At 40.6% G+C, this 27,021-nt stretch overlaps 1 protein-coding gene across 1 annotated transcript in view; it reads left to right on the forward strand.

The window, feature by feature from the left end:
• The first annotated feature begins 274 nt into the window (after positions 1-274).
• Positions 275-27,021, forward strand: part of LRP6 (LDL receptor related protein 6) — a 128,019-nt gene continuing 101,272 nt past the window's right edge. Inside the window, exons 1-2 of the mRNA XM_082311049.1 lie at positions 275-355; positions 15,150-15,543. Coding sequence (XP_082167175.1) covers positions 301-355; positions 15,150-15,543 — 449 coding nt within the window. The 5' untranslated portion in view covers positions 275-300. The remainder of the gene's footprint in view (positions 356-15,149; positions 15,544-27,021) is intronic.

A 27,021-nucleotide genomic window follows, 5' to 3' on the forward strand; every position in this document is an offset into this window, starting at 1 on the left:
CCCGGCGGAGGCGGAGGCCGGGCGAGCGAGCGAGCGAGCGAGCGAAGGAGGGGTGGATGGGGGAACGGCTGCGGTGAGGCGGCGGCCGGCATGGAGGGCAGCGCCCGCTCCCGCGGTGGCGCGGCGGGGCAAGTGGCCTGCTAGGGACCGGCGAGGGGGGAATCTCCGCGGCCGCCCTTCCCCGCCTTCCCCCCACCCTCCCCCGCCACCTCCCCCGCCCGCCTGGAAGCATGAACTGGCAGCGGAGGTGCTGCTCCTCGCCGCCGCCTCCCCGCCGGTGAGAGCGAGGAGGGAAGGAAGATGGGGGCCGTCCTGCGCAGCCTACTTGCCTGCAGTTTTTGTTCCCTGATGAGAGGTGAGCGGGGCGGCGGCGGGGAGGCAGGGGGAAAAGTTGGAGGGTTGGTGGCGAGGGGCCATGTTTGGGCGTGCGGGAGGGGAGAGGCCTGGCTGCCGGCGGGGCGCGGGGCCCGCCGCGGGGGCAGCGCTCTCGCCCCGCCGCCGCCACGGCCTCCCCGGCTCCCCAGCAACTTCCCCGCCGCCCCGACCTGCGCTTGGGAGCAGCCCGCCCTGCCAGCGGCCACCGGCCGCTTCTCTCGCCGCCCCATTGTTGCTTTCAAGTTTGTTTTTTAAAAAAAAAACAACAAAACAAAACCAAGCCCCCAAAATCAGCGCGCCCCCCCCCCCCCCCATCTCTCCCCGCACCCCGCAGCCGGCCGGGGGCGGCAGGCAGCGCTCGGGCCAGCAGCTCGGCCGCGGCAGCGTCAGGCTGATACCGCTGTTACCGTCGCCAGGCTCCTCTCGTTCCCCCCCCCCCCCCCCCCGGCCCGAGAGTGGGGTTTTATCCTGCCGGGTGCGGGGGGGAGCGCGGAGCCTCACGTATTCAGCGGCGGGGGGGGGGGCGGGTGCGGGGTGTGGAAAGTGCCCGGGAACTGGTGTTTTCAGCAAAAGCCTCCTCGCAGCGAAGTGAGCGTGCGGAGCTGGCGAGAGGAGGAATGAATGCTCCTTTCAGCTGTGCTGGCTCTGCGCTGGGACTTGGGAGAAGTTTGTGTTTCACTGGTGAACTGCCACGGATGTTCATGCAGCTTTAAATCAGCAGTCGAGTGCCTCACAAGGGGGTGTCGCTTAAAGCGGCTGAGAATTTTTATTCCGCTTCCTCTCTGCAACAAAATTTCTTGTCTTGTAGAGCACCATTGGTAAGAAAATCGAGGATTTTTTATTAGTGTTGTTTTTAATGCTGTAAACTCGACTACAATAACTATTTCTGTGTTCAGTCTTTCTGGGAAGAAATCACCTGTGGTGTTTGCATCCATCATTTTGCCATTCACTTGTATTTTTTCATACTAGATGGGTGAAGAGGTTAATTGCTGACAGTTAATCAACCACACTTCGATTTAGAAAATTCATCAACACTAGTGTGTTTTGATGAAAGCTAGAGTAGAGGTGGTTTAGGTTGAAGTAACTGCACAGTCTTCAGTTGCTCGGTACTCTGGAAAACAAAAATTTTCCTCCCCTCCATACCCTTTTTTTTTTTCCCCTATGCATCTGTTTGCCATATTGTATCCTGTTTGCAAAGATACAAATATACTTATTTAAGTGGACTGTGTAACATTTTGTACTCCTATTGTGGCCGTTAAACCCCAATTTTCAAAAGTTAAGTTGGGTCTGGAGTATAGAGAGAAACTGTTTCCTGATTAGTTCATTTTATTAAGTAACAATCATACCTGTTCTTACTAAACCATTCGTTTGGCTCTAACTTAGTGTTCAACCTAGTTCAAATGACAGCATGGAAATTGCTGTCATATATAACGTCACATAATATTGTCACTGTAATTTCTTCAAATCTCAAAATAGTGACATACTTTTGCAAATTTTTGTAGACTTGATGATGCTTGATAAGACACTTTGAAAGAAACATTCAGTTTATAAACCATCCAGACTGTCATTTCTTTTCTCATCTTTGTCTATTGCCAAGGACATTTGTATCCAAACAGCATTTTTGTTTCTTCTGTGTTCGTGGTCTCCTGCTGTTTGATCACCTACCTGAAGTCGTAATCTTCTGTTTGTGACACGATAGTAATTTTCCTACTGGCTAATTGTTACCTTAGGTAGAGATAAACAGCAGGAACAGCTGAACTCTGAAGAAACAAAAATCAAATTTTAATGCATGCATCCTCCCTAATAAACAACATCTATGCAAGTAGAATTGGTTTGAATAAGATGTGTTGAGTTCAGAAGAGGTGTCAGCCGTTCCTTAATGAGGCAGAGGCAGCGCCAGCGTGAGTATGAATAAGTTTATACATGAAAGTAGAGGTGAAGTTATGAAGTTCACTATTTGGTTTGTGAATTCAGTGCTGTGAAGGATGCCAAGCCAACAGGGCTGGAGACTGAAGCTCAGAAAATGTAATAGTGTGTATTCATGGATTGCAGCATCCTCTCAGCTTACAGAACTAGCCTCCCTGTTCTCGTTGACTTAAAAAAAGCAAATGGTCAGAGGTTTACAACAACTGAACTGTGATCGTTAGTCTGAGGAAACTGTGGTAGACTCATTTACCAATCTGGAAAGGAATAAAATTGGTAACCTGGAAGCGCAGTGCCCTGTAAACTAATGAGGACTTGAAGAAGTACCAGGCCGGAAATGTAGTCTAGAAGTACTAGCCAGAAATGGATGCACAAGGCAAGGCACCTGTCTTTCAAAGTCGTCCAAGGACTGCGATGAGCCAGATCCTACTGACATTTTCAGGGCAGGTATTTGGATTTCTAAGAGGCAGAAGGTTACTGTCATGACAGCTTGCTGTGGAGGTTCTGTGGTTTGGGGTTGTTTTTTTGGGTTGGTGTTTTTTTTTTCATATTCTGGCTGATGGAAGAGGGAGTCACTTTCCTGGAACCTCTTGACCCTTGTCACAGTCCAGTCTCTGTTGTTCTCTCTCAGCCCCTGGTTTGATTTGGGGGATTAGGCTTCCTCCTCTCTGACCATGAACAGTGCTTCTTGAAGCCGCTCCCTGAGGGTACATATGGAGGAGCGAGTTAGAGTTGCTTCATTGCAGCTTTGCTGTATTCTTCATGACAGCTGAAAAAAAACCCCAATCAGGGTCTTGTTAGGTAACTGACAGTTGCAAAGAGGGAATAGCAGTGGCATCACATCTGTCAGGGAGCTACAGATAAGCGTGAAACTCAGGTTTCAACTTTTTAATAAGTGATAAAGAGAGAGTTCTTCCTCCGCAAGTATTCATGGCTTACATTTCTTCCAGAAATAACTCTCCAGTCAGCATGCAATTGCTGTTTTGTTTAGGTTTAAAACCCTGATCATGCAGACAGTGCATAGAGCTCTTGTTTGAATAGGAATCTTATAAATGATGTTTGTGCAGACATACTGAACGTTGCAGGCCTCTGTGCTTAAGGTCAGTTAGTGAAGACATAAAAATGCCTGTTTGGTAACAGGCATTTTAAAACTACTGCTTCCCTCTTATGCATTCAGAATAGGGTTTGTTTTAATCTGTTGTTACTGTTTTAATATTGTTACTGTTTTAATTGGTTTTAATCTATTACTTGCTTTTGATAAACAGATCATCTTTGCTTTTTTTGTATCTTTTTAGATAGGCTTGTTTGCGCGTAGGTTGGAAGAGCTTAATACTCAAGACTTCCTAAGTTGTGACTGGAGGTGTTTGTATGTATTTTTCTATTAGAAGTCAGAGAAGGGGATGAGGAATAGGCTTTTTACTTCTGAATTACTCAGGTTGGAGATGAAGTGTGGCATGTCCAGCTGGAGCTATGTTTTTGCCTTCAGGCAAAGGGTCTCTTCACCTAGGACTGTACAATACGTAAGTTTTGACAGTGAGACTTTGAAATACCTTTTTTTTTTTTTTTCTTTGTAATCATCATGGTCTATTTCTTCACCTAAGCTTGAATCGACCGTATTCTAGTCATGTTTTTTCATTGTATGATTCCTCAGAAATCAGTGTGCCTTTGTCTGCCGTGATTTCCAATGCATTTTCCTCTTTCATCTCTCCATAGAACAGTCTAAAATTAGTGTGATCTAAGGTGTTACAAAATCCACCATTACTTTAATAGTTTTTGCAGATGCATCTCTGTGATATAGTTCACTTATCATCAGATTGCTTTAGCTTTTCTTTAAAACTGAAAAATTAGAACTTAGCAAGTTTGATGGAATTTTTTGCTGTATCTTGGAGGTAAGGTGAAGTAGCATTTTTGGCAAGGTGTACTGAAGATACAGGGAAGTTCTGGGTATATGGGTGAAGCTGTGTATATGTGGTCAGAGGTGTATGCAGGTGGTGGGCTTCTTGTTTTTATAAAGATTTTCATGAAGATTTATATGAAGATACTCGGGTGAAAAGCTGAAAGCTTTGTTCATGTTTCATACCAGTACTGGTTAGAGGGGCGTTAACCATCTTCATGTTTCCTTTTTCCCTAGTGAATTGATTACATCTGCATTACCTGAGTTCTAGGTAAGGAATTTGACTAGAAGATGTAAAATGGGTAGAGGGTTTTTTTTGCAGGAAGATAGGTGAAGTTCTGGGGCATAGGACCCTTTTAAACTCTCTCTCTTTGGTAGCTGGAGAAATCTGATTCCTTTGGACATCTGTAATCCACCTTTACGATGATGTCACATCTCAAAAATGCCAGCTTCAAAAATATCTGCTGCAGTGCACGTAATATGGGATTTACTTTTTAGTTCAAATCAAGTAGAGCAAAGATAATTTTTTTTTTTTTTTTTTTTCCCTTCTGAGGGAGTGGGGTAGAAACAGGGAGAAACAGGTCTTGGTTTCTGATCTTTCACCATTCATCTCCTCTGGCAGTCCGTCTGCAGACTTAAACACTATATTCTTTGTCCCCAGCATATTTAACCTCATTAATTTCCTATGAAATGCTAAATACTTGGATTGCTTTGCTGGTGGCTTCTTCAGAAGAGTCCACTTCCTTGTACTATAGGAAGGGATATGTGTTACTGTTGAGTGGCACCAGCAATGCAGTTGTTACTAAAGCTTTGTTGCATGCTCCTGCTTCTGGCTGAGCCGGTGGCTCTGCCGTGCCTGGGAGCGTGCCCAACTCCTCTCCCAGTTCTGCTGGCGAGCTTCAGCCAGCTCACCTGAGAAGGATTTTGTTAGTAAACTACACATGGCTGGGGAAATTCTTTGCTGCCACCCACTTCTTTGATGGCATGTGAGGGCTGTTCGTACTTTGAAGGCAGTTGTTGCCAGTGAAGCAGAATTTACATTGGTAAGGAATGTCCCACAGATGGACTTCCACTGGTGAGTGATACAAGTTGCTTAGAAAGACATGGGAGAATGCAGCTGCCTTGCAGACTTCAGGGATGGTCTGTTCACGTTCATATAAAGCAGTTGGCATTGCTCGCTTAAAAGTTGAGCCCTTGAACCTAAATGCTACAGCTCACCAAGGGTGACTGTCGGTGTGTGGGCATGAGGTTTAGGATGAGCATGCAGTGAGTACTTCTACTTCTTCTGTGCCGAGCGCTTTGTAGTGATGGCTCTTCTAGAGGGTAATTGCTGTTCAGTGAAATACAGTCTCTAATAATAACTTTTATTTTTTCAACTTATACCTCACTTGTGTAGTTTCAGAGTATACCACTTGCAGAGTTACAGAATGCGCAGCGCTCTCAACAAAGAAGCTGTGTCATTCTTTGGTGGTAATTGTCCAAGGCTTGGAAGGAAAGCATTGCAACTCTAATGGATTGTACATAAATGCTGGGTATTGACACCCTAAATATTAAGTAACTTTTTCCTATTTATGTATTTGGCAGGCAAGCTGACATAGAGAGCCTTCATTATCTCTCTAGATATTCTTGTAGTTTATAAATATTTATGGCAAGAGATTCACAGTGTGAACAGGCTTGATATATGCTCCACATGGACAGAACTTGGTCTGAACAGTGATGGTGTTTGCAAGTAGAAACGAGCTTGTTGTCGTTTCTCCTTTTCCTGATATTCTCCTGTGAGACAGTTATGAAAGTAGGGTGGGTTTTTTGTCTCCTGGTGACTATCTTGCTACAGACCTTTCTATTTCAATGTAATTGGCACAGTCCCCTACCAGTTTTGAAAGGGAGTCAAACCTACCAGCCTATGATAGAACGGGAATACTGTAATACCTTTTCCCATTTGATTTATAATACAGTTTTAGGAACATACCATTCAAAGTGTACGTTAAAAGAAGCGATGGTTTAGTTAGTAATACTTTGTTTCCTTTGCAAAATGTTATAAACTATTTGGAGAAAGAAGCATGTCGGTTTAAAAGATGGAATGCTTTCTGAGCTTCATTATTTATACAGAGAGAACAATAAGAAAATGTTTTTAATATAAACAGACATGGAAAATGGCAACATTCGTACAGTTTTTTTTAGTATCTTGTTACAGGATCACATTACCTAAATAGAATTACTCCCTCGTGATATAATCAATGTGGCAGAAATCGGATTATAGTTTTAATTCTGTTTATGAGGGCCATGTGTGAGCTCTTGATGTCAGATTTGAAAAGTAATCATATTTGAGACAGAAAATCTTAATCAACTAGCTGTATAATTTTGCTTAACCAAAAATCGTTTGTTTTCCTTCTCTATGATACTGAAATGTAATTTTTTCCTTTATATTTTTCTTCTTACTCTTCCCTGCCTCCCCCCACACCCCTCCGATCTGTTCCTGAAGGAAAAATGTAGTTCGTATGTTTTGGGGGGTTTTGTTTGTTTGTGGGTTTTTTTGGGTTTTTTAAACTGTTTATGCCTCCAGAACTCCTCAACTATAAGCATTCTCCTCTGTCCATTGTCAAAGAGTTTAGGCTTCTGGAAGGTGGCCGATGTGTTTACTTGAATTCTGGAAGTTAAAGGTATGTGGAAGGTAACAGAAACATCAGGTGTTGTAGTGTTTCAGACGTTTTTTCCTTTGTTGTTCTGTCAAAGCAGTGAATAAAACTCTTGCTTGTACAAATAATACTAATGTTCATTAAAATATTAGCACTTTGGAAATCCAAGAATCCTCTTGTCCACATGTGGATTAATAGAGTAGGAATATTAAGAATAATAGAAGAGTAGGAATTTGTAAACCTTCTTGTGACTCTTATTATGTCCATTTGGAAAATGCACTGGTGTTCTAGTAACTCAGAAACTTCACTGAGGCTCAACAGTTAGCCTTTACCCTGTAGGTAATGGTAAAACTCATAAGTAAAAGTTGAGTGGTTTTGTGTTTATGGGTTTGTTTTTCTTTTGGATTACCAGAAATGAGTCATAGTCAATATGAAAAAGACCAGATTGTTCACCTTTTTCAAGGGGCCCTGCATGTGTGTGTGGTTTGTGTTTGTTTTGGTTTGGTTTTTTTTTCATGTGTTGCTACATCTAATGTAAGCCTGTTGACTTGACATTAATAGTGCTGGGATGTAAGTATTTTTGAAAGTTAAAAAATAAAATAAATCACACGAGTCCAACTGTGTTTCCAAAAAAATCAAATGTGCAATAATTTTCAAAATTCTTGACATTTGTGCACATCTTTCCTTATCCTTTAAAAACAGTCCCTAGCTGTTCATTTGAACTGGAATTGCTATTTATTATATTCATCTGTAGTAAACTTAATAGTCTTAAGAATTTGACTGTTTAAAGTGTAATTTTGGTTTGAGAACTTTTTGTCTTTTGGCTGATGGAAAGTTGTTTTAAACTTGCACTGTGAGTATTTTCTTTCAGTTCTCTTATAAAATTACTTTCTAGTTCAGTGTGAATCCTTCATGTTTTTGCAAAATTGTTGATACTGTCTTGTCTTGAAGAAAGTATCTTACCTGCATGAGGAACAAAATCTGTGAAATTGTTTCACTAGTTGGAGGTATAGCTTATTTTATTCTCAATATTTGTTACAATGGACAAAGATGCCATTCGCCAAGCTCCGTCTGGAAAGTGTGCCACAAAGAAGTCATTGGATAGCTGATATGTTCTTCGCTGAAGAATTGCAGAGAAGTGGGGATGGAAATGTGATAAGCCTTTGAGGCAGTACTGCTGCTCCCCCCACCCCCTCTGCCCCAGATTGGTCCCACTGTTGTGTCCCAGCTGAGGGCTGTCACTTACTTTTGTGGTATACTTGTCAGTGCTGGCAAGTTTTTCTGTTTTATGGGTCATTCTGTCCTCCAGCTGGAGTCTGTTGTGCTAAATTCTATGCTCATGCCTTACAGCAATTTCCTGATAGGTGATTCAAAAATCTAAACAAGCAAAAAACCCCAAACACAAAAGAGAATAAATAAATTAAAAAGCTGTTTTCTTTTTTACCTGATGAGACAAACGGACAGACTTAAGAAATACTTTTTAAGTACTAGACATGCCAGCTCGGATAAATTGCTGAAAGTCATCTAAGGGTAGCTCAGTGCCTATGAACTTCTTGTGAATGTGGAAAAAGGCTTTGTTAGTTTGAAGGTAAACCAGTGTGCTGCTGCTGCTCAGGGTGTGGATTTTTTTGGTCCACATGGAACTATTAGCAATCTGGGTGAAACCCGTTGGCTGGGACTATTCCCGCACGGTGTCTGCCAGTATAACTAGGATCCTCCAGCTATGGAGGCAAGTGGTGATTGAGGGCAAACGCTCCCAAGCCACTCTTGACTGGATCATCACCCCCAAACACGTGTGCTCTCCAGGCTGGAGCAGCTCATGAACTGTGATTGCTCCAGTGCAGCAAAAAACTTGGGAGCATTCCCGTTTCAGCTTGCCAGGGTGTGCAAGGTGCATCTTACAGCCTTCAGCCTTCCTAGGCGTTGGGAAATGGGCTGCCTCTGTCACAGCATCGCAACGTTGTGTCTTGGTCCTCTAATTCAGTGGAAGGACTTAAGCAACACACAGTCTTCCAACAGCTTCATGAGGGATATGATAGAGGCTTTTGGTTTGTTTTCTTACTGTTAGAAGCTCTGTAGGAAATTATGATGCCAGAAGGTGTGAAGGGTAGTGTTTTGTTTCAGTGTGATCAGGTCGCCTTATCTGTCATCTTATGGCTTCAAGTCTGGATTGCAAAATAGCATCCCTATTCAGATGTGGGACTCTAATTGGTGCAGTATAGCAAAACAAGATTTCTTTTTCCGCATGAGCAAAGGTGTGTACTCGGGAGAACTGTCAGAAACATACCTTGCAGACAGGAGATGCTTTGCAGCAGTCTACATGCATACTAACTTTTTCATTAAACAGATTGTGTCGATTTAAGCATGGGTGTTTCCAGTAGAACTAGGGAAGTATTGCCAATGTGCGTGGAACTGGTATGACTTCATCTGCAGCGCTGTGTGTTATTCTGACAACTGTTTGAGACACCGGGAGAGTGTTGAAGGAAGGTTATGAGGACACCTGAGGAAATGGAAAGCGTAGTGTTGAGTTCTGCAGACGTTAATACGGATCATGGTGCTACTTGGTCACATAGCCCTTTGAGCCTTCCTGCTTTCCAGAGTCTGCTGCTGGCTCAGGGAAGTGTACTGTGCTGCCGCCAGGTCACCTTTATTTTCTTCCCACTTTGTAGCTCCCTCTTATAAGCTGCAGGGTAATGGAAGAAGGTGTTAGTGTTATATGGCAAAGCAGCTGCAAGCAGATGCCTGACCAGGGAGCACAGCTCTCTGCTCATCCTAGGCTGTTGTCAGCTGGGTAGATTCAGCATATTAAGTTATAAAGATGTCAACTGCCAGTCAAAGTAGTGTGTTTTATCCCCATGAGAGTGCAATGGAAAGAGCTTCAGAGTAGGAGAGTCAATGTTACGGAAAGATGAGCCGACTCACTTTCTCCGTGCTGAGACAGTGGATCAGTGTGAGTGTGCTACCTGACTTGGAGAAGAGACATGCTGTGATAACCTAGAAATCATCAACTGCTGGCTCTATGGCTCCGTTGCCAACAGGATGGTTTGGTGGGCGACGTCTGCCATTCAGAAAGTTATTTGCCTGTGATACGTTGGCGTATTTAGTGTACTTCAGTCATGCGTGCTTTTGCTATACTCTGCCAGGTCTGTTGACTTTGTATGCCTGGACCTGGTATTTCCATCCTTCCCTGTGCTCTTTTTCCCTCCACTCATTCTCTTGCCTCCATCTGTCTAGCTCTTTAGTAAGAGAATTTTTTTCCCCGCTATTCAGCAGGCTGAAGGATGACTTTCTGCCTTTGTACCAGCTAGTCTTCCAGGATGTCTTGGTCTCCACAGCTCTTATCTGGCCAAAGGCCTGCAAAACTAACAGTAGAGGCTTGACGCAGAACCCAAGTGCCATTGTTGCTGCTTGGTGTCTTTGCTTTTGCACTGATGTTTCTACTCATCTCGTTCACTGGCAAGCCTGACTGTTTCTGTGACCTTTTGAGTTGCCATCTGAACAGCCCTTGGGTGGCTTTAGCATGTGGAATATGCTTTGGGTTAGCTGAAAAGAGGAGAAAAGGTCCTCTCTGACAAGCTTGGGCTGCCTGCTGTGTCTTGCAAGTATGTTTGTGAGAACAAGGAGGTTCAGAGAGACGAGAGCTCTTCCGTTCACAGTGAAGGTGGAATGGGGGCTACTGGTATGTTGGTTCATTAGTTTCTGTAAAAATAATTGCGTAGGATAAATCAGGAAAGGTGCTGTGATGGAGCACTTGGTGCAAAATCCTGGCCTGCTGCTTGCTGTGCTGAAACTCTCATGTATTTCCCGGTGCTTTTTTTTGTTTGTTTGGAAATATAAACCGACTCTGTATAAGTTTATTGAGGCTGGGTCCCTGCTTTTTGCATAAGTTTATCTTCATTTGCAACTTGCTTCTCTTCTGACTTGTATCAAGTCTCTCAGGCTTTTATTTGTCAACTGTCCATGACAAGACTAAATCCCTACAAACATGGCATTCATCTACATTTTTCTAAAGACTGACGAAGTCTCAAGTTCTTATTGCAGCACTACCTCTGCTCCCACATGAGGGGCAGGAACCAAAAGTCTTCTGCTGGTTTAGCTCCCTGCATTGTCTCGCTGTGGACGAGTGCTAGGGCCAACGCAAAAGAGGGGTCGGGAACTGACAACTGAAAGTGGGGCTGGGGAGAAAGGATGTGGCTGCAGTCGCATCTTGAGCAGATCTAGGAGGCTGCCAGTGAAAGGGGGGAGAGCTGCTCCCCCGTCCAACTCCCTGCTGCTTGCCTTATGTTAGTTTTGGAGTTTGCTGGACCACTTCTTGAGTCGATTCAACTTGCTAACCCAGTCAAACCTTTCGCTGATGTGATGATTTGAATCAGCTTGGGGAGGGGCCCTTAACTAAGTGAGGGGGGAGAACAGCATTGCTGGGGGTTGGGAATGAGAAAAAAGGGTTTGGGGGAAACGAGATGATGCTAATTGCTTTAACCAGGCTAAATTCCACATCAGTGAAAGAGAATGAGCATGTTGAAAGTACCCACTGACCTCGTGGCACCCGGAGGAGTCATGGATCATTGAAAGTGGAAAAGGGGCAAGTGGGAACTTGTAGAAGAGGCCTCTGGACTAGTTAAAGAAAAGTGGGACAAATTCTGACAGCTTAAAGTAGCCACTTAAACACTAAAAAAATTGAAAAACATTTTTAGCTGGTGAAATGATCATCTTATGTTGGTTCATCACTTTGCATCCTGTGGGGTGCAGCATTTTTAAGCCAGTATCAGATGTTCACAAATCAGATGTACAAAGCAAGACTTAAGTAAACAAGTGTTAGGGAAACTAGACTTAAGTATCTTGGGGAATAGCAACTTCCAGTATGTTAGGGAGAGAGACAAGAGCTGTAGCCAAGAGAAATATTTGGTACAAGAACTGAAGTTTGGTGGCGAGGAGAAGGATGCTGATGTAGAATTCTAGTTGTAAAGGTAGGGCAAGAAAGGCAGTGGCTGGATTTTAATATTGAGTGTGGTAAGCCTGGGGAAGGTGTTATGTGAATATTGGAGTTAAGAAGCAGTTAGGCTCAGTGACCCACTGTTGGCAGGAGGTTCTTATGATTTAAATTAATTTTGTTGCAGTGTTAAACTTTAGTTTTTGTAACCTTTGTGTTCTCTAAGCAAATTTTTGTTCCTGCTGGCGGATAAAAAAAAAGCTTATTTTATAACTAAGCATAGGTTTTACTCTGTATTGGGTACTTTAATTAGAAGAATAAACTGCATGTAGACCTCTCAGGTGATAGAGGACATGGTAATATTCACTACTGTTTCAGTTGTTGATTTCCAAGATGGGTGTTTCTTCTTTTACTTTTAAAAATGTGTACTTCTCTTCAATGTATTATAGTTCATTGCAGTTAAAATATATATTTATATGATGTCTACAGAAAGGGAAATAGAAACATATATGAAGACTTCAGGTTTGACTACTTAAAAAATAATCTGAGGTGTATCTTTGCCCCATTATAACTTAAACTGTGAAACAGTTGCCTAGCTTTCAAAGGAGTTTTGGACTTCTTCCCTTAGGCTATTAGTATAGTTCATAACTGCATTGTTCAAGAAAGCCGTCTTTTCAGTGTTCTGTGCTTCTTTTAAATTGAGTTATATGGGGCAAGATGGGATCTTCTGCTACAATTTTCCTTTTAGCATTGCTGTTTGAGTCAAGTAAGTGGCAAAGACGATACTAGGTACTAATGCTGCCAACTTCAGTAATTGGTTTTTATTGGATATTTGAAGCCTTCGTGTTTTCTGGGAAGGGTTGGAGGGGGTGGAGGAACAAACCTGGTTTTTATTATTTTGGTGATGCATGCTTCATTCCTGAATGTTGCAACAAATTGGAAAGCTTAATATCCTCATCTGCCAGCCCTGTGGAATGTGTAACAAGTTGCGGCTTTGAATCAATCTGCATGAAACTACACATCCTAAGCGTAGCTGTGTTTCTTCTGAGCCATCATTCAAATAACTTGTATCATCCATGAAAAGGACATTTTCTCCAGTCCTTCCTCAGCCAGATCTGAGCTCCAGCAAGGAGGAATAACCTATGCAATGCAGTTGTGTTAGGCTCAGCAGTGCCTTCAGGCCTCAGTGATTACACTTGACATGCCTGGTGTTCCAATTCAGTGCATGCTGTATGCATGGGTACTCCTGCTCCGCGTTGCACGTCATAATGGAACCTGTATTTATTTGTGCGTGGATTTACCTTTTTTCAAATGCTGGGCATGCCATCTTATTAGAGAGAGCTCTGCCAGTTGGCTGCACACTTTCCTGTGGTGCACTAGATGACATTGAGCTGGCTACTAACTAGATTTTTCAGGTTACAATTGTATGCAGGCTTTAAAAAGTAGAGGGTTTTATTGCATATTTACTTTTTTACTACTTTCAGTTTATTGAATACTTTTTTCTGAAAAATGCAGTCATCATAAACAACCCGCACTTCAAGAAACTGTACTGTAATTAATTTTAAATCTTTAGGGGTGGGAAGTTAGGCAAGGAAGGGAAGGAGATAGCAAAGCAAGGTAATAAACCTACTTAATATAAAGATTCCGCTTTCTAATGTAAAGAAGTCTACCCCTTCTCCATGGAAATATGATCTCTAAACTGAATGTTTTGCTGCACAATAAAAACTTGCTTTCTGGAGGGGGGAACACAAATTTAGCATTATTAAAAACAACAAAGCTTCTCTCCTCCCCCATTTGGTAACTTTCTATCTAAAGATTGTCATAAATCAATTTATATTCAGTGTTTTGAAAATTAGGATGACAGCCTAAACAATTTAGGTGGTAGTTTTGGTTTTGTTTTTCTTTTTTAAAAAAAAAAAAAAAAAAAAAAAAAAGGAAGAAAGTAAAAAGCTTCCAAACATACATAGCAGAACTTGTTTATTTGGAGGTAGATTAAGGAACTTCTTAGTTCCTTCAGCTTCTCTCAATACACATGTGGCAGTGTCTTTGATAAACAGTTTTGTGATAATGAGGGAAGTAGCCTGATCTTGGAAACTAGCTTTTGAATTTTCTGAAGCGTGTGTTAGTATTTCTAATTTCAATGTGAGTTTCTCATATAAGGAACTGTATCTTTTCTGGCAGTGTAGCCTTTCACATTATTAAACCATGCACATCTTTGGTTCTGTAAATGTAAGCCTTTCGGTTAGGACATATATCCCACTAGAAGTTTAAAGTGCCCACCTGTGCTGATTAATAAATCTGCATGATTTTTGTTATATTTGTGTGGTGACAGGTAGAGGAGCATTTAGTATGCCAATCATAGTATGTATCTAAATGCTCTGTTGCTACGGTGCCTGACGAAACACAGGGAAAGGTAGAAATGTTTTCTGATAGTGGGTTTAAAAGGATGTGATTGTCTGCTTTATACAATTGTAGTATTTTTCTTAACCTTTTGCTGAAGTAGGAATGAGGCTGGAATTTTCATGTTATATATAGCTTATGGGTAACGGCAATTAAACGGCCATATTATATTTAAGAAACTACTTTCCATTAGTCATCTTGGGTGTTGTGTATGAAAAATATACAGACCGTGCAAACTGATAGAGTAAGCAAATAAAGCATATAAAGTAAAGGCTTTGTGATAAACAATTAAACAGGAGTGGTAGAGCTGAGTTTGAAAGAACTCAGTGTTGTCCATTCCTGTACATTTATTTTTCTCCCTACCTCCTCATACCAGCATCAACCCTCTAAAACAACATTCATCTCATGCTGTGCAATGAATTTTGTATTTGTATGTATGATATGTAAAATGTCTGAGATATATAATTTTGGAGAGTATCAACACACAGGTGGCTTTGATAGCTTGACATGAATTATGCTTTTATAGAAGTGGGGTGCATATTACTAAATTCTAATGAAAAAAAAGAATCTTTGCTCAGGTGGGCCAGCACTGAGTGCATAGAAAACTGCTTTATCCTTGTCTTTCAGACTCTTATTTAAGCATCCTTCTCTACAGAACAGTGTCATTTGGACACTTCAAACCTCCTTTTTCTTTGTTCTCTTCCTTTTTCTTTAATCTTATTTTAATAATGCACAGCCCAGAATAATGAGCTGCCCATTACGAAGTTCCCATCTTGAGTTGTAGCACTGTTGAAAGGCTTTGAGTCGGTGCTTTTTAGTCAAACTTCAAAATGTACCCCCACCTTTTTTTTTTTTTTTTTTTTTTATTTTTATTTCTTAAATTAGTAGTTATGGCCTGATGCACCATCATAGTGCAAGTTATACTTAATGTGAGTGGTGTTAATACATCTGTCTGTCCCCCCCCCCCCCCCTTTATTTCTCCTATTTAAAGCTGCCCCACTGTTGCTGTATGCGAACCGACGTGATCTGCGACTGGTGGATGCTGCAAACGGGAAGGAGAACGCCACGGTGATTGTGGGTGGCTTAGAGGACGCAGCAGCAGTGGACTTCGTGTTTGTAAAGGGGTTGATATACTGGAGTGATGTAAGTGAAGAAGCCATTAAACGAACAGAATTCAATAAATCTGGGAGTGTACAAAATGTGGTCATTTCTGGACTTCTGTCACCTGATGGGCTGGCATGTGACTGGCTGGGAGAGAAATTATACTGGACAGATTCTGAAACAAATAGAATTGAAGTTTCTAATTTAGACGGATCACTGAGAAAAGTTTTGTTTTGGCAAGAATTGGATCAACCCAGAGCAATTGCCTTAGATCCTGCAAGAGGGTAAGTCTTTGTTAAAACAAAATAATTACAAATATTAAAATTACTGCTAGTTCTTGTTTGTTGAGTGATGTTAAATAAGCGATGGTACTGTTGTCAAAGTTGTCCTAAGTCATTTTGCATTATTTGCTTCTCTTTCTATTAGTGTGATTTGAAAACAATTTGCACTTCTGAAATTGTATTCATATTGGTTTGTGAACAATTAGGAATCATCAGACATTTTAAAAAGTACTAGAAACTTATTTTGGCAGTAGTGCAGAAGATGAATGGAACTGGAGAAGTTCTAATGTAAAATCTGATATAGTCTGCTTGAAAGGCCATCAGCTGCCTGTGGACAGGCTTGTGCCTCTCTGCAGTGTCAAGTAGCAGAGTTTTTTGGTGCTTTGTTCATTGTTGATATTTACACTTTATCGAAACAGCAGAAGAAATGAGAGAAATCAATACACTGTATTAATAACAATTTGAGACATGTTTTAGCACTTAACCAGAAGATTTACAGAAGGGTTCCTCTCCCCACCTTCAGGGAACTTTTGTTTTAAAAAGTCCTGTGTTTTGGCTTAGCCCATTCTAGAGCAGGTCTAATTATTCTCAGCTCTCATTTCAGTCCCTGGATGTGACTTACAGTATAATCTTTTTGTTCTGTTCTTGGGACAAAGCTGTGGTTACCAGAAAGGCTAAATTCAGTGGTGTGTTTGGTGATGTTATGTAAAAGGCTAGCTTGAGGTTACCCTGTAAGTGGTCATCTGTGATAAAGAGACTGTTCTCCTGAAGTGAAAGACTAATGGAATATCCTTGATGCTGTGTAATTTTTTGATAGTGTTTTTTTAATCTGTACTATGGATCGTATTTATACTATCTTTTTTTTTCCTGAACAAGCGAGAAAATGAATCTATTGTACTGCCATTTCACTTTTTTTTTTTTTTTTTTTTCAGTCAACTTTTTGGGAGTAGAAATTGATGCATTGTTTCTCTGGAAAGATGAGGGCTGTTTTAGCTGCTTGCAGCTTCTTTACGTTATAATTTGTTGAACTTGTGTGTTTGGGTATTTTCTTCCGAAAGAAGAAAGTCTCTCTGTAAAACATGGCTTCTTTCCTGAACTTCATTGAAATACCATATCTTGAATATTTTCTTCCACAGTTTCAATAGGCCTTTGACAATATATAAAGAGGAAAGATGTTTCTATTGCATTACCTATATTTCCAGCTTTGGAAATAAAAAAAGTATGGATTTATGCTTTTCCTTTCTCTTTACAACTTATAAATTGGCGCCAATCACAGCATTAGTTTTATTTTATTAGATTCTAAAACCATTTAAGAATGCAAGAAAAGATGTAACACTTATGACCCTTCCACCCACCATCCCAAAACTGAGAGAGAAAAGGGAGGAAAAACACAAAGTGTTTTTGATTTGGCTTGTAGCCAGAGAGACAGAGATTCTCACTAGTTAGGAATGACGCGCTGTTGTCAAGCCAGTTGGGCTTTTTTGGAAGAGTATTGGTATTTTCTGAATATGCACAGTAATATGCTCAGTGATCAAAACTAGATGATTGGGTACCCTTGCACTCTTTCATAATACTTTACACAAAGAGGAAACTACAAGAAGAAAAATGAAGTAGATCAAAGGTAAAGTGAACTCATAACTTTTTCCATACTGATGATCTGTTAAAGCAGGAGTAAACACTTCAATATGCCTAGATTTAAAACAAAACAAAACAACTCAAACAAAAAACCCAAACACCAACCCCCCTTTCCCCAAACTAAACAAAAATCCACAACCAAAACAAAAAAAACCCTCCAACAACTGTAATTGAAGGACCAAATTTTTTTTTTTTTTTTCTTCTAAATCTTTGTAGACATCACTTTCTAAGTTGTTATACGAAGGATATGTTTTAGGAAGGTAAAACACTAATATATCCACTGTCTGTCTTACCATATTGCAGTTGCAAAAATTGCAGTTCTCTTACACACTTTTATGACAGAAAACCACTCAGCTTTTAACAAATCTGGTTACATTTCAGACCTTCCTTCAGAGCTTGAAACATAGGTGGAAGGGTGGCATCAGCACAGGCATATAAATAAAATAATAAAAAAGAAAATCCCCAAACTGTTCTTGTATGCATGCTTCTTGCACTAATATTTACATTTTTTTAGCTCTGTAAATGTCTTTTGGTTTCACACTGTTGCCTGGCAGACAGTGGTAGGAATAAGCCATAAAAGGGTCTAAGAACAGTTAATAAAATCTGAAACTTGGAAAAGCAAAACCTCTGTCATTTTCCATCAGTCTAATCCGTCTCCTGTTATGCTGAGTCGATGGTTATTCCAGATGCAGTTTTAGAAACTCCTGCAATTCATTGAAAGTAATGATTTAGCAGCAGAATTTACACTAAGGTCATCATTACCCACAAGTTCAATTTTTCATTAAAGTTTATTTGTCAAATGTAGTTGATCTAAAGTAGGATACATCAAGTATTTCACAATCAAGTTGATTTAAATACCAAACTTCTGTTCTGTGCTTGTGTGTACAGGTATATTTATTATATGTATCTATCTTACGGAAAACATGAGAATGCCTACTTTGAAATGAAATGTTAAGAACAATATAAGCTAGCACAACTGTGTAGTCATGAATAATGCATTTTCTATTACATGGCAGTGTCCCATGTAGAAAAAAATTAAATGTTTCACCAGCATTCTGGTGTTCTTAGCAACCTGTCTGTTGTAGGATACTGAATGGTCATTCTCAGAAGGTCACTACTCAGTGCTATTGTGATAGATTGGAGGAGTATGATTGGACTCTTTCAGAGCATGTTACAGCAACAGTAGTGGCAATTTAAGAATAACTGGTTTGGGTAGCCTTTGCTACCACTGCCAAAACCATCTGTTAATTGTGTGTGAGGCTGTATGTATAACCGAGATGCTGGAGTAAAAGTTAGACTTGGTTCCCACGTCTGTTATCAATAATGAGAAATGCAATACGTTTACTAATGGAAAATATTTCTCAGTTGGTAACTGAAACACAGCAGCCAAGTCTGATTTTTACTCTGGTATTTTTGTCTAGGAAGCCATCAGAATCTAAAATGTCTAGACTCCTCTTCCTGGCCATCTCCTACTGGGCCATTTTGAGGTTTGAGCTTCTCATTCCTCAGGTTCATACACTACTACTTACTTTACTTTTTTCTATTTTAGTTATCTTGATACTCAATAAAATATTGTGTGTGTTCCAGGAGAGAGGAGAAGGGATCTCAGATAAAGAGGAAGGGAATAGGGTGCTTATTCAGCCTTCTTTTGAAGTGAGCTGGGAGGGAGTTCAGGGCAGTTTCACGACGGCTTCTTGGTCCTAGTTGTCCTTTCTGAAACTGTTTATTCTTGACCTGTGTTAAACATGAGACCCTCTTAATAAGATCAGCAGCTGGGAATAACACATACTCTGACACTTTAATATTGACTTTTTGCCAGGAGAAGACCAGGTGTTAGACCACCAAGTGCAGGAGAGCACCAGATTTAGGAACTGCTCACATGAAAGTTGAGCCAGTGGAAAAGAAGTTTTTTCTGCTTCAGCACTCTAGACGGGGAAAAAAAAAAAACCAAACGGCATATTATTCGGATTCTTGAGCAAGTACTGCTTGAAAATGCAGTATTGTATATTTGTACCGCTCTTTTCTTGTTTTGTTGTTGTTTTTTTTGTTTTTTTGTTTTTTTTTTTTAATGTGTACAGCCCTTTTGTCCTCAGGGAAAAGACTTCATTATCATTGTTCAGTTCCCCAAAAATTACCCTTTAGACAACCTGATCAGCTTTCTTCTTAAGAAGCATTATCAAAATGAACTGTCTTTTCTCACTTCTAGATGTATTGTTCACCACAAAGGGAATTTCTTTAAGTGCTTCCTAGAAGTGCTGAGTAATTGCTTACTTTTCAGGACATGTTTTAAATCAAGTGACTCTATAGAGTTACCTTAATTGTTAAACTCTTGTAAAGCTTTTGGGTTGTAAAGGTTTTCAGTTAATGAATGGAATTAGAGTACAAAGAGCTACAACACTTTTTATGACAGCTGAAGTTGATTTCTGGATGAAGTAGTTTGCATGTTAGTGAAGATCTTCAGATTTAACACATACCCCTCCCCCAGCAGACTTTTCTCTTATTTTTTTTCATGCAAAACCTTTGCAGGGAGTACATATACTTTCTTTCTTTATGGTCTTACGTCTTTTGTTTCTTTGAAAGTTGGAAACTTGCGTCTGAGCATGTCAAGCACAAAAGCAATTGTAGTACAGGCCTTACATCTGCACATCATAACCAAAGATTCATGGGAACTGGTAGTATTTGTTGCAGAGTGGTAGATCTTATACAACAATATAAGGAAAGGAAAATGGACAGTTCTAATAACAGTTACAGTATCTTTGACTTGGGGGAAAAAACATTTTTAAAGTAAAAAATTCAGAATTTCTTTGTAAATTCACCCATTCAGTGAAGGTTTTTTTTGTTTGCATGCAAGTTAGTGTTATATAAAATGGCACCTGAGATGTAAATCCCAAAATAATGCAAATAACTGAAGGCTTTGCTTCATAGCTTCTCTTGCTTGATGCCACCTCTCCCCTGAGCAGATTGCTTCTGGCTGAAAATCTTTCTGCTGCTCCTCTGCTGATACTAACATATTTCACAGGCAGCAGATTAGTGCACTCAGCTAATTGTTTGCTGTATAGCCTGGCCAGTGCAGTAAGGAGTTAATTTTGAGGTTTTATAGGTGGCTTATATGCAAGTGTTAAGCTGATATGAAATCTGCAGACTGCTGTGGTGTTGGCACATAGATTTCTAAGGTGTATTTAATCTTTCTTCACCGAAGGAGGCTCTGTTGATCAGAAGATGTTGTTGGTTGCAAATATATCACTAAATTCTGGTAACAGCTAGGATGTTAAACAAACCAAAAGGTATTTTTTTGTGACTTAAAGATAATGAAGCTAACACAAAAGATTGTAGTAGTATTGCACAGATTGTCCTGATGACACTACATCAGGAGTGGCGGGCCTTGGCTCTTGAGCTGCATGTAACTCTTGGAAGATCTAAACTGCAGCACTGGTGTCTCTAGTAACTGGATGATCCTAGCACAGGGACTGTGCTAGGGATGGGACCTGAATCTCTAGGCATGGAAGACTACAAATCAGAGAAGATTGCCTAGGCCAGGATTATACCGCATCATTCAAAACCCAACAACATGCAAAGCAGCACTTCATCCTGCAAGGGGGTAGCATGCCATCTGAAATGTCCTTGCCGTCTTCTGCCCCAGAACTACTACAAACTCCCTCTGCTTCTGAAGTGTAAGGTGTTTGGGGTTTGGCTCTTGGGCCTATGAAGATCTTTGTGGCTTCTGGGAACAAGATCAGACACTATTCACTTACCGTAATAGCATTGAATATTAACTCTAGTTTTTTGGGTTTTTTTGTTTTGTTTTGTTTTAATCTCATTGACAGTCTGTTCATTTTGAAACGTTCTTTCACAAAACTTCGCAAGGTTTGTTTGAGACTTGTCATGTATGGTTCATGTGATACTGGTTTCCAGTCCAATGCTAGGATATTTCCATGTGGCTAGATGCTAAAATTGTAAAGGTGTCACAGCTCAAAATGTTAATTTCTTTCTCCTCCTCTCTTTTTGCATCATCTGAAGGAGGAGGTGAAGGAAGGTAACCAGAAAGTAACCAGAAACCCACATATTTAAAACAGAGTGAAGGCTTGGAGAGGTGACCTCTCTTGTAAATCTTGCTGTGCTGGTTTTAGATGTTACTGCCATTGACTGCCTATCCTCACCCTACTGCCAGAGGTTGCCAGGAACTCAGGGGAACATATTCACTAATATATTTTCTTTAATTTTCAGGCGTTTTACCTAGTTTTCTCTTTGTGGAAGGAGATGGGAGAGATTTGGCTTGTTAGAAATCAGGCTAGAGTGCACAGAATTGATTAGTGCAGGACAAACATTTTTCTTGTAGACTCAGGTATCTTAAAATTGTAGATGCATTTAGCTGTAGGCAAGTTTGAAAATAGCCTTTCATCCCTACCTCCTTCATTCAGTGCGTGGGCTGTGGACTGGATCAGTTTAAGGGGCTGTGCTTTCCTTTCTGCCAACTTTCCTGTGAATAGGCTAGTAGCATCTTGAAACACTGTAGAGTTTGTCAAAATGCTAAGTTCATTGACTTTTTTTTCACTGTGTGTCTTCAGTTTCAGACTTGTTCTGGTGAGGCATGTGAATATGGTATGTTAAATGACAGTCTGTTGACAATTTAAGGTAACATTCAAGAGGATGATTTGGCCTGTCCCTTAAAGCATACCTCAGTGCTGCAGTGATAAGGGTGATAAGAATTAGTAAACTTTATGCAACGTGCTGTAAAGTATCAATGTATACTTTAGATATTTGCATGCAGTGTTTGTTCAATAAGTTAGAACTAAGTATTTAAACTGAGGTGGTAATTTCTAGTCTGCGTGAATAACCTCTGATGATGAGTCTTTGGGCATGCTTCTGTTTATCTGCATTTTCAGTCCCTGCAATTATAACTTACCGTAGAAGTCTAGACTATGAAGGCCTGTTGTATTTAAAAAAATAAATTGTGAACAAACAAGTTTTCACTAACAACATTTTGAATGAAGCTTTATGCTGAGTGAACACAAGGAAAATTATTTTTAAAATAATGATTTTAGACTTCTGGTAAGCATTACTAGCTAGATGTTAATTAAAAAATGTTTGTTCACACACTTTTAAAAATTAAAATAATCCTGAGACAACTTTTAATAACTATTAACAGGAACTCAAAGGGGCCATATTAATTTACAGCAGAGAGTTATAGTCTGATATATTGTTCATTCTGCATTCTTGCTTGAGAAGTTCAAAGTAGCATTGCTGTTAAGGAAGCAGAGTGGCTTTAAAGGAATGTCTGTGCTACTTCTGGGGAAGGGGCCAGAGTAACAAAAAAACCCAAATAATCCTCCTATCCCCCCAGATATAACTTATATAACTTGGCGGCGTGTGTCAGGAAATCATTATTTCAGAATCCATGACATCTAATAAGACTTGTAGGAGAGAGCTTTTGATTGCTCACTAAAGCCATTGCAGCTGACTCAGCATAATAATTGCAAATTGCTGCAAGAAATTATTCTTATACTTCATTTTAGGGAAAAGTTTTGTTTGCAATCTCTTTACTATTTCAAGGCAGGGTATTTTAGAGGGGATTTTTTTGGAAATGATGACGAGCCTTACAGACAATGTGTGCTAAAGCAGATCTGCACCAGAAGAAATTTATTGGCAAAGTTAGTCTTTAGCGAATACAGCTCATTGCAGTGTGGTTTAAACTTTGTTCATCTTCTGCGACCATCTTCTTCCCTTTCTAAATAAGCTTCACTGTCAAAAACACACTTTCTGCCATAAACTGAGATTATACTCGTAATTCTTGCTGCGATGTATTGACCAACACATTGTACACCCGACAAGTGCATTTGCAGCAGAAACGTATAATGTAGACTCAGCCTGAGTTGCAGTGGGTAAGAGGGGCATGGTAGTGTCTGGCCTTACTGTTAACCAGTCTGCTTGTTCATGGGCGGGTGGAGTGTGCAGATGGAAGGAGGAACGCTGGAGGAAAAAAATCTTATGTTTTCTTCATTTAAAATCAAGATAGAGTTGGTTGTGGGTTGAGTGCCCCCCCCCCCCCCCCCCCGCAGTGTTCTGGGGAGAGACTGAAATGTGTCCATTTTAGAGTTTAAAGTTTGGTCCAAACTTTAGACCAAAGGTTTTGATCTGCGTTGTAGAAAATGGAGCAGAAAGTTGCCTTTGTTCCTCTGGAGAAGTTGATCATTGGATTTACGTTGTTGACAAAAAAAAGATTGATTTATGGCTCATTTCTTGAAGAAAGCAGATAAATCCACTTGCTAGCATGATTTGAAACAGACCAATAATATTGTTTAAATTATGGGTTAAGTTTGTTTTAAAAAATGAAAATCATAGCACTCAGTTGTATGAAGGTTCAGCATGATTAACAAAGAAGTCCATAGTCTAAAGTCTACAGAAGAATCATCTTTATTTGGCTGTGTTCCTGGAAAAAATAAAGGCTATCCCTGTGGAGAACGAGTGTATTTCAGTACTGTCTTCTCTGTAGAGTGGTCAGATAAAATGTCATGGGATAATACATTGTACAGAGGACATTGAGCAAATGCAGCTTTTACAGTGCAGCTAGTAAGAAAGGAGGACATACCAGGGACATAAATTGTGAGGTGGCCTAATAAAATACCTGAATAAGTGTTTCTAGAACTTGTGCGGTGACCCCAGGACAGGAGACGATGGTTCACATTACAGTCAATGTGCCAGGGATGTTAGTTGGGCCTGTATCTGAAGCGGTACAGTTCTACTGTTTCAGGATCTGTGTATAAAAGACCTGAAAATGAGCTGAGCAAAGCAAAAAGTTAGTGCTTTGGATTTCTGCTTGATGCTTGGAGAATTACTCCTTTTAACTCTTTATTGTATTACTGTAGCCCCTCTGTTGAGTTTCTGGTCTGTCCATTTCTTCGGTATGGGATGGCCCCTTCCAGGCTGTTTTTAAAACATCTGGGCCAGTTGTGGGTGTTTCATAATAAAAGAAAACAATAGAAAAACCTGAGCCTTGTCTGTGAGAGCAGAGTCACTTCAGATGGGCCAGTGATGCTGTTCCACAGTAATACTCTAGATTTTAAATTGTGCGCCTTAAATGCATATGTGTGGGTGAGAATGTATATGTAATATGTATTTGTGGTGTCTTTGTCTAGCTAGTTGCATCTTATACTTGAAACATGCTAATTGTGTTGTACCTTAAAACCTAAAAACCAAAGCAACCAACCCCTAAAATGTGTTGGTGTCTGTGTCCCATCCCTGTTCCTCCCCCCCGGCCCCAGCCCCCAAAAACAAACAAAAAAAAAAAAACCCAACAACCCAAACCCTCATTAACGTGGACACCTTTTTTTCCTTGGACTGGTGAATAGAAATATAAAGAATAGTAACACATTTTCTGGACCTTAATGCTTTAATTAGAATCCTTCTAACACCACTCTCTTAAAAAGTCAGCATCCATTCTGGGCCTCTCTCTCCCCCTGCCACCTCCTTTCTTTCCCCGGGGTTGTTTAACACATACTTTACATTTTCATTTCTCATGGGAACCTTCTCGTTTCTTACTTTTACATCTTAATTCCATGTTTCAGCATAAAGTATTACTTGTATTAAGTTTTCTCTGTCACTTCAAGCAAGAAGTGGGAAAGATAGGAGATTATGCAACTAAGAGCACTGTTAAGTCAGAGAGCTCTTTTCTAAATAAATCTATGTAAGTGTGAAATTTATTTTTCTTATTTAAAGGATAAGTATTATCTCTGCTGTAGCAGGTTGTTAAAAATTATCGTAAAATTAAAGAAAGCTGTCTTGCAAATTAAGCTTGTGTGATTCTTTTGCTGTGTATTGTGGTGATGCATAGAAATATCTTCAATTCTCAAGTAGAAGGTTCTTTTACTAAAAATGCATTTATTTGTTGTAGAATAAAACTGTATCTTATATCACTGTCTAACTTTAAAAGTTAAGCTCTGGCAAACTTTTGAGTAAGTGGAAATAAAAGATACTGGTTTGATATTTCTTTTTTATTTTCAGCATGCACTTTTCTTGTGTGCATCTAAAAAATCTTTCTGTGAAGTACATGTTTAGATCTAGAAATAAGCATGGTTAGTCTGAGGTTAAAATTAAGGGGTAGGGAAAAAATTGCTCAAGAGGTACATGCGGTTTATCAAGTAGTGGGCTCCAGTAGGTCTCAAACTTTAAGAAGATCCTGGAAGAGCACTTTCAGATGTGTAAAACAAAACCTGCCTATTTCTTACTGTAAACACTTGAAATATGATGGAACTTGAGCAGTTGGTAACAATTCAGAGTTGCCTGGCTTTATTGTGTGTGTGTATGTTGGTAAACTGGTGCTTCACCTGGTCATGAGATCTTATGCCAATGTTCTGTTAACTGTATAAAGTACGGGTTATGCATTGATTTTATTGTGCTTTCATGATTAAACAATTTGTTGTTTCATTGCGATAGCCTGACGTGCTATTTTAAACAGCATTTAATAATGTGCTTATTGTGGCCAGAAGTGATGGCTGGAGGTTCTGACTGAGAATTTCTATTGGCCCCTCGACATGCATAAAAGTAGTTGCTTGACTGAGGAGAAGGATTGTTGGATGTGGTGTTCAAGCCAGCACTCATCATTGAGCTGGCAGGCACAGAACAGCTTGGCTCAGTAGTCAAGAGCGAAACCAGAGATTTGTTTTAGTAAAGGTCTGATCGCTGCTCCTATGACTGGAGTGTTGGAATGGAAGGATACAGGCTCTTTAGGACGGACAGGCAGGGGAGACAAGGGGGACCAAAGAGGGTGCACAGCAAGCTCACTACCCTGGAATTCAGGAGAGCAGACTTTGGCCTCTTCAGGGATCTGCTTGGTAGAGTACTATAAGATAAAGCCCTGGAGGGAAGAGGGGCCCAAGAAAGCTGGTTGATATTCAAGGATCACCTCCTCCAAGCTCAGGAGCGATGCATCCCAACAAAGACGAAGTCAGGCAAAAATGCCAGGAGGCCTGCATGGATGAACAAGTAGCTCCTGGACAAACTCAGACACAAAAGGCAAGCCTACAGAGGATAGAAGCAAGGACATGTCGGTAGCCTGGGAGGAATACAGAGAAATTGTCTTAGCAGCCAGGGATCAGGTTAGGAGAGCTAAAGCCCTGATAGAATTAAATCTGGCCAGGGATGTCAGGAGCAACAAGAAAAGCTTCTATAGGTACATTGGTAATAAAAGGAAGACTAGGAAAAATGTGGGCCCTCTCTGGAGGGCAACAGGAAACCTGGTTACCCAGGATGTGGAGAAGGCTGAGGTACTCAGTGACTTTTTTCCTCAGTCTTCACCAGCAACTGCTCTAGCCACACCACCCAAGTCGCAGAATGTAAAGTCAGGGACTGGGAGAATGAAGAACCACCCACTGTAGGAGAAGATCAGGTTTGAGACCATCTAAGGAACCTGAAGGTGCACAAGTCCACAGGACCTGATTAGATGCATCCATGGGTCCTGAGGGAACTGGTGGATGAAGTTGCTAAGCCACTATCCATCATATCTGAGAAGTCGTGGCAGACTGGGGAAGTTCCCACTGACTGCAAAAGGGGAAACATAACTCCCATTTTTAAAAAGGAGAAAAAAAGAAGACCAAGGGGACTACAGGCCAGTCAGTCTCACCTCTGTCCCTGGCAAGATCATGAAGCAGATCCTCCTGGAAACTACGCTAAAGCACATGGAAAATAAGGAGGTGATTGGTGACAGCCAACATGGCTTCACTAAGGGCAAATTGTGCCTGACAAGTTTGGTAGCCTTCTACGATGGGGTTACAATGTTGGTGGGTAAGGGAAGAGCAAATGATGTCATCCACCTGGACTTGTGCAAAGTATTTGACACTGTCCCGCACGATA

The sequence above is a fragment of the Platalea leucorodia genome (genome assembly GCF_965183815.1).
Source record: "Platalea leucorodia genome assembly, chromosome: 4".
NCBI lineage: Eukaryota > Metazoa > Chordata > Aves > Pelecaniformes > Threskiornithidae > Platalea > Platalea leucorodia.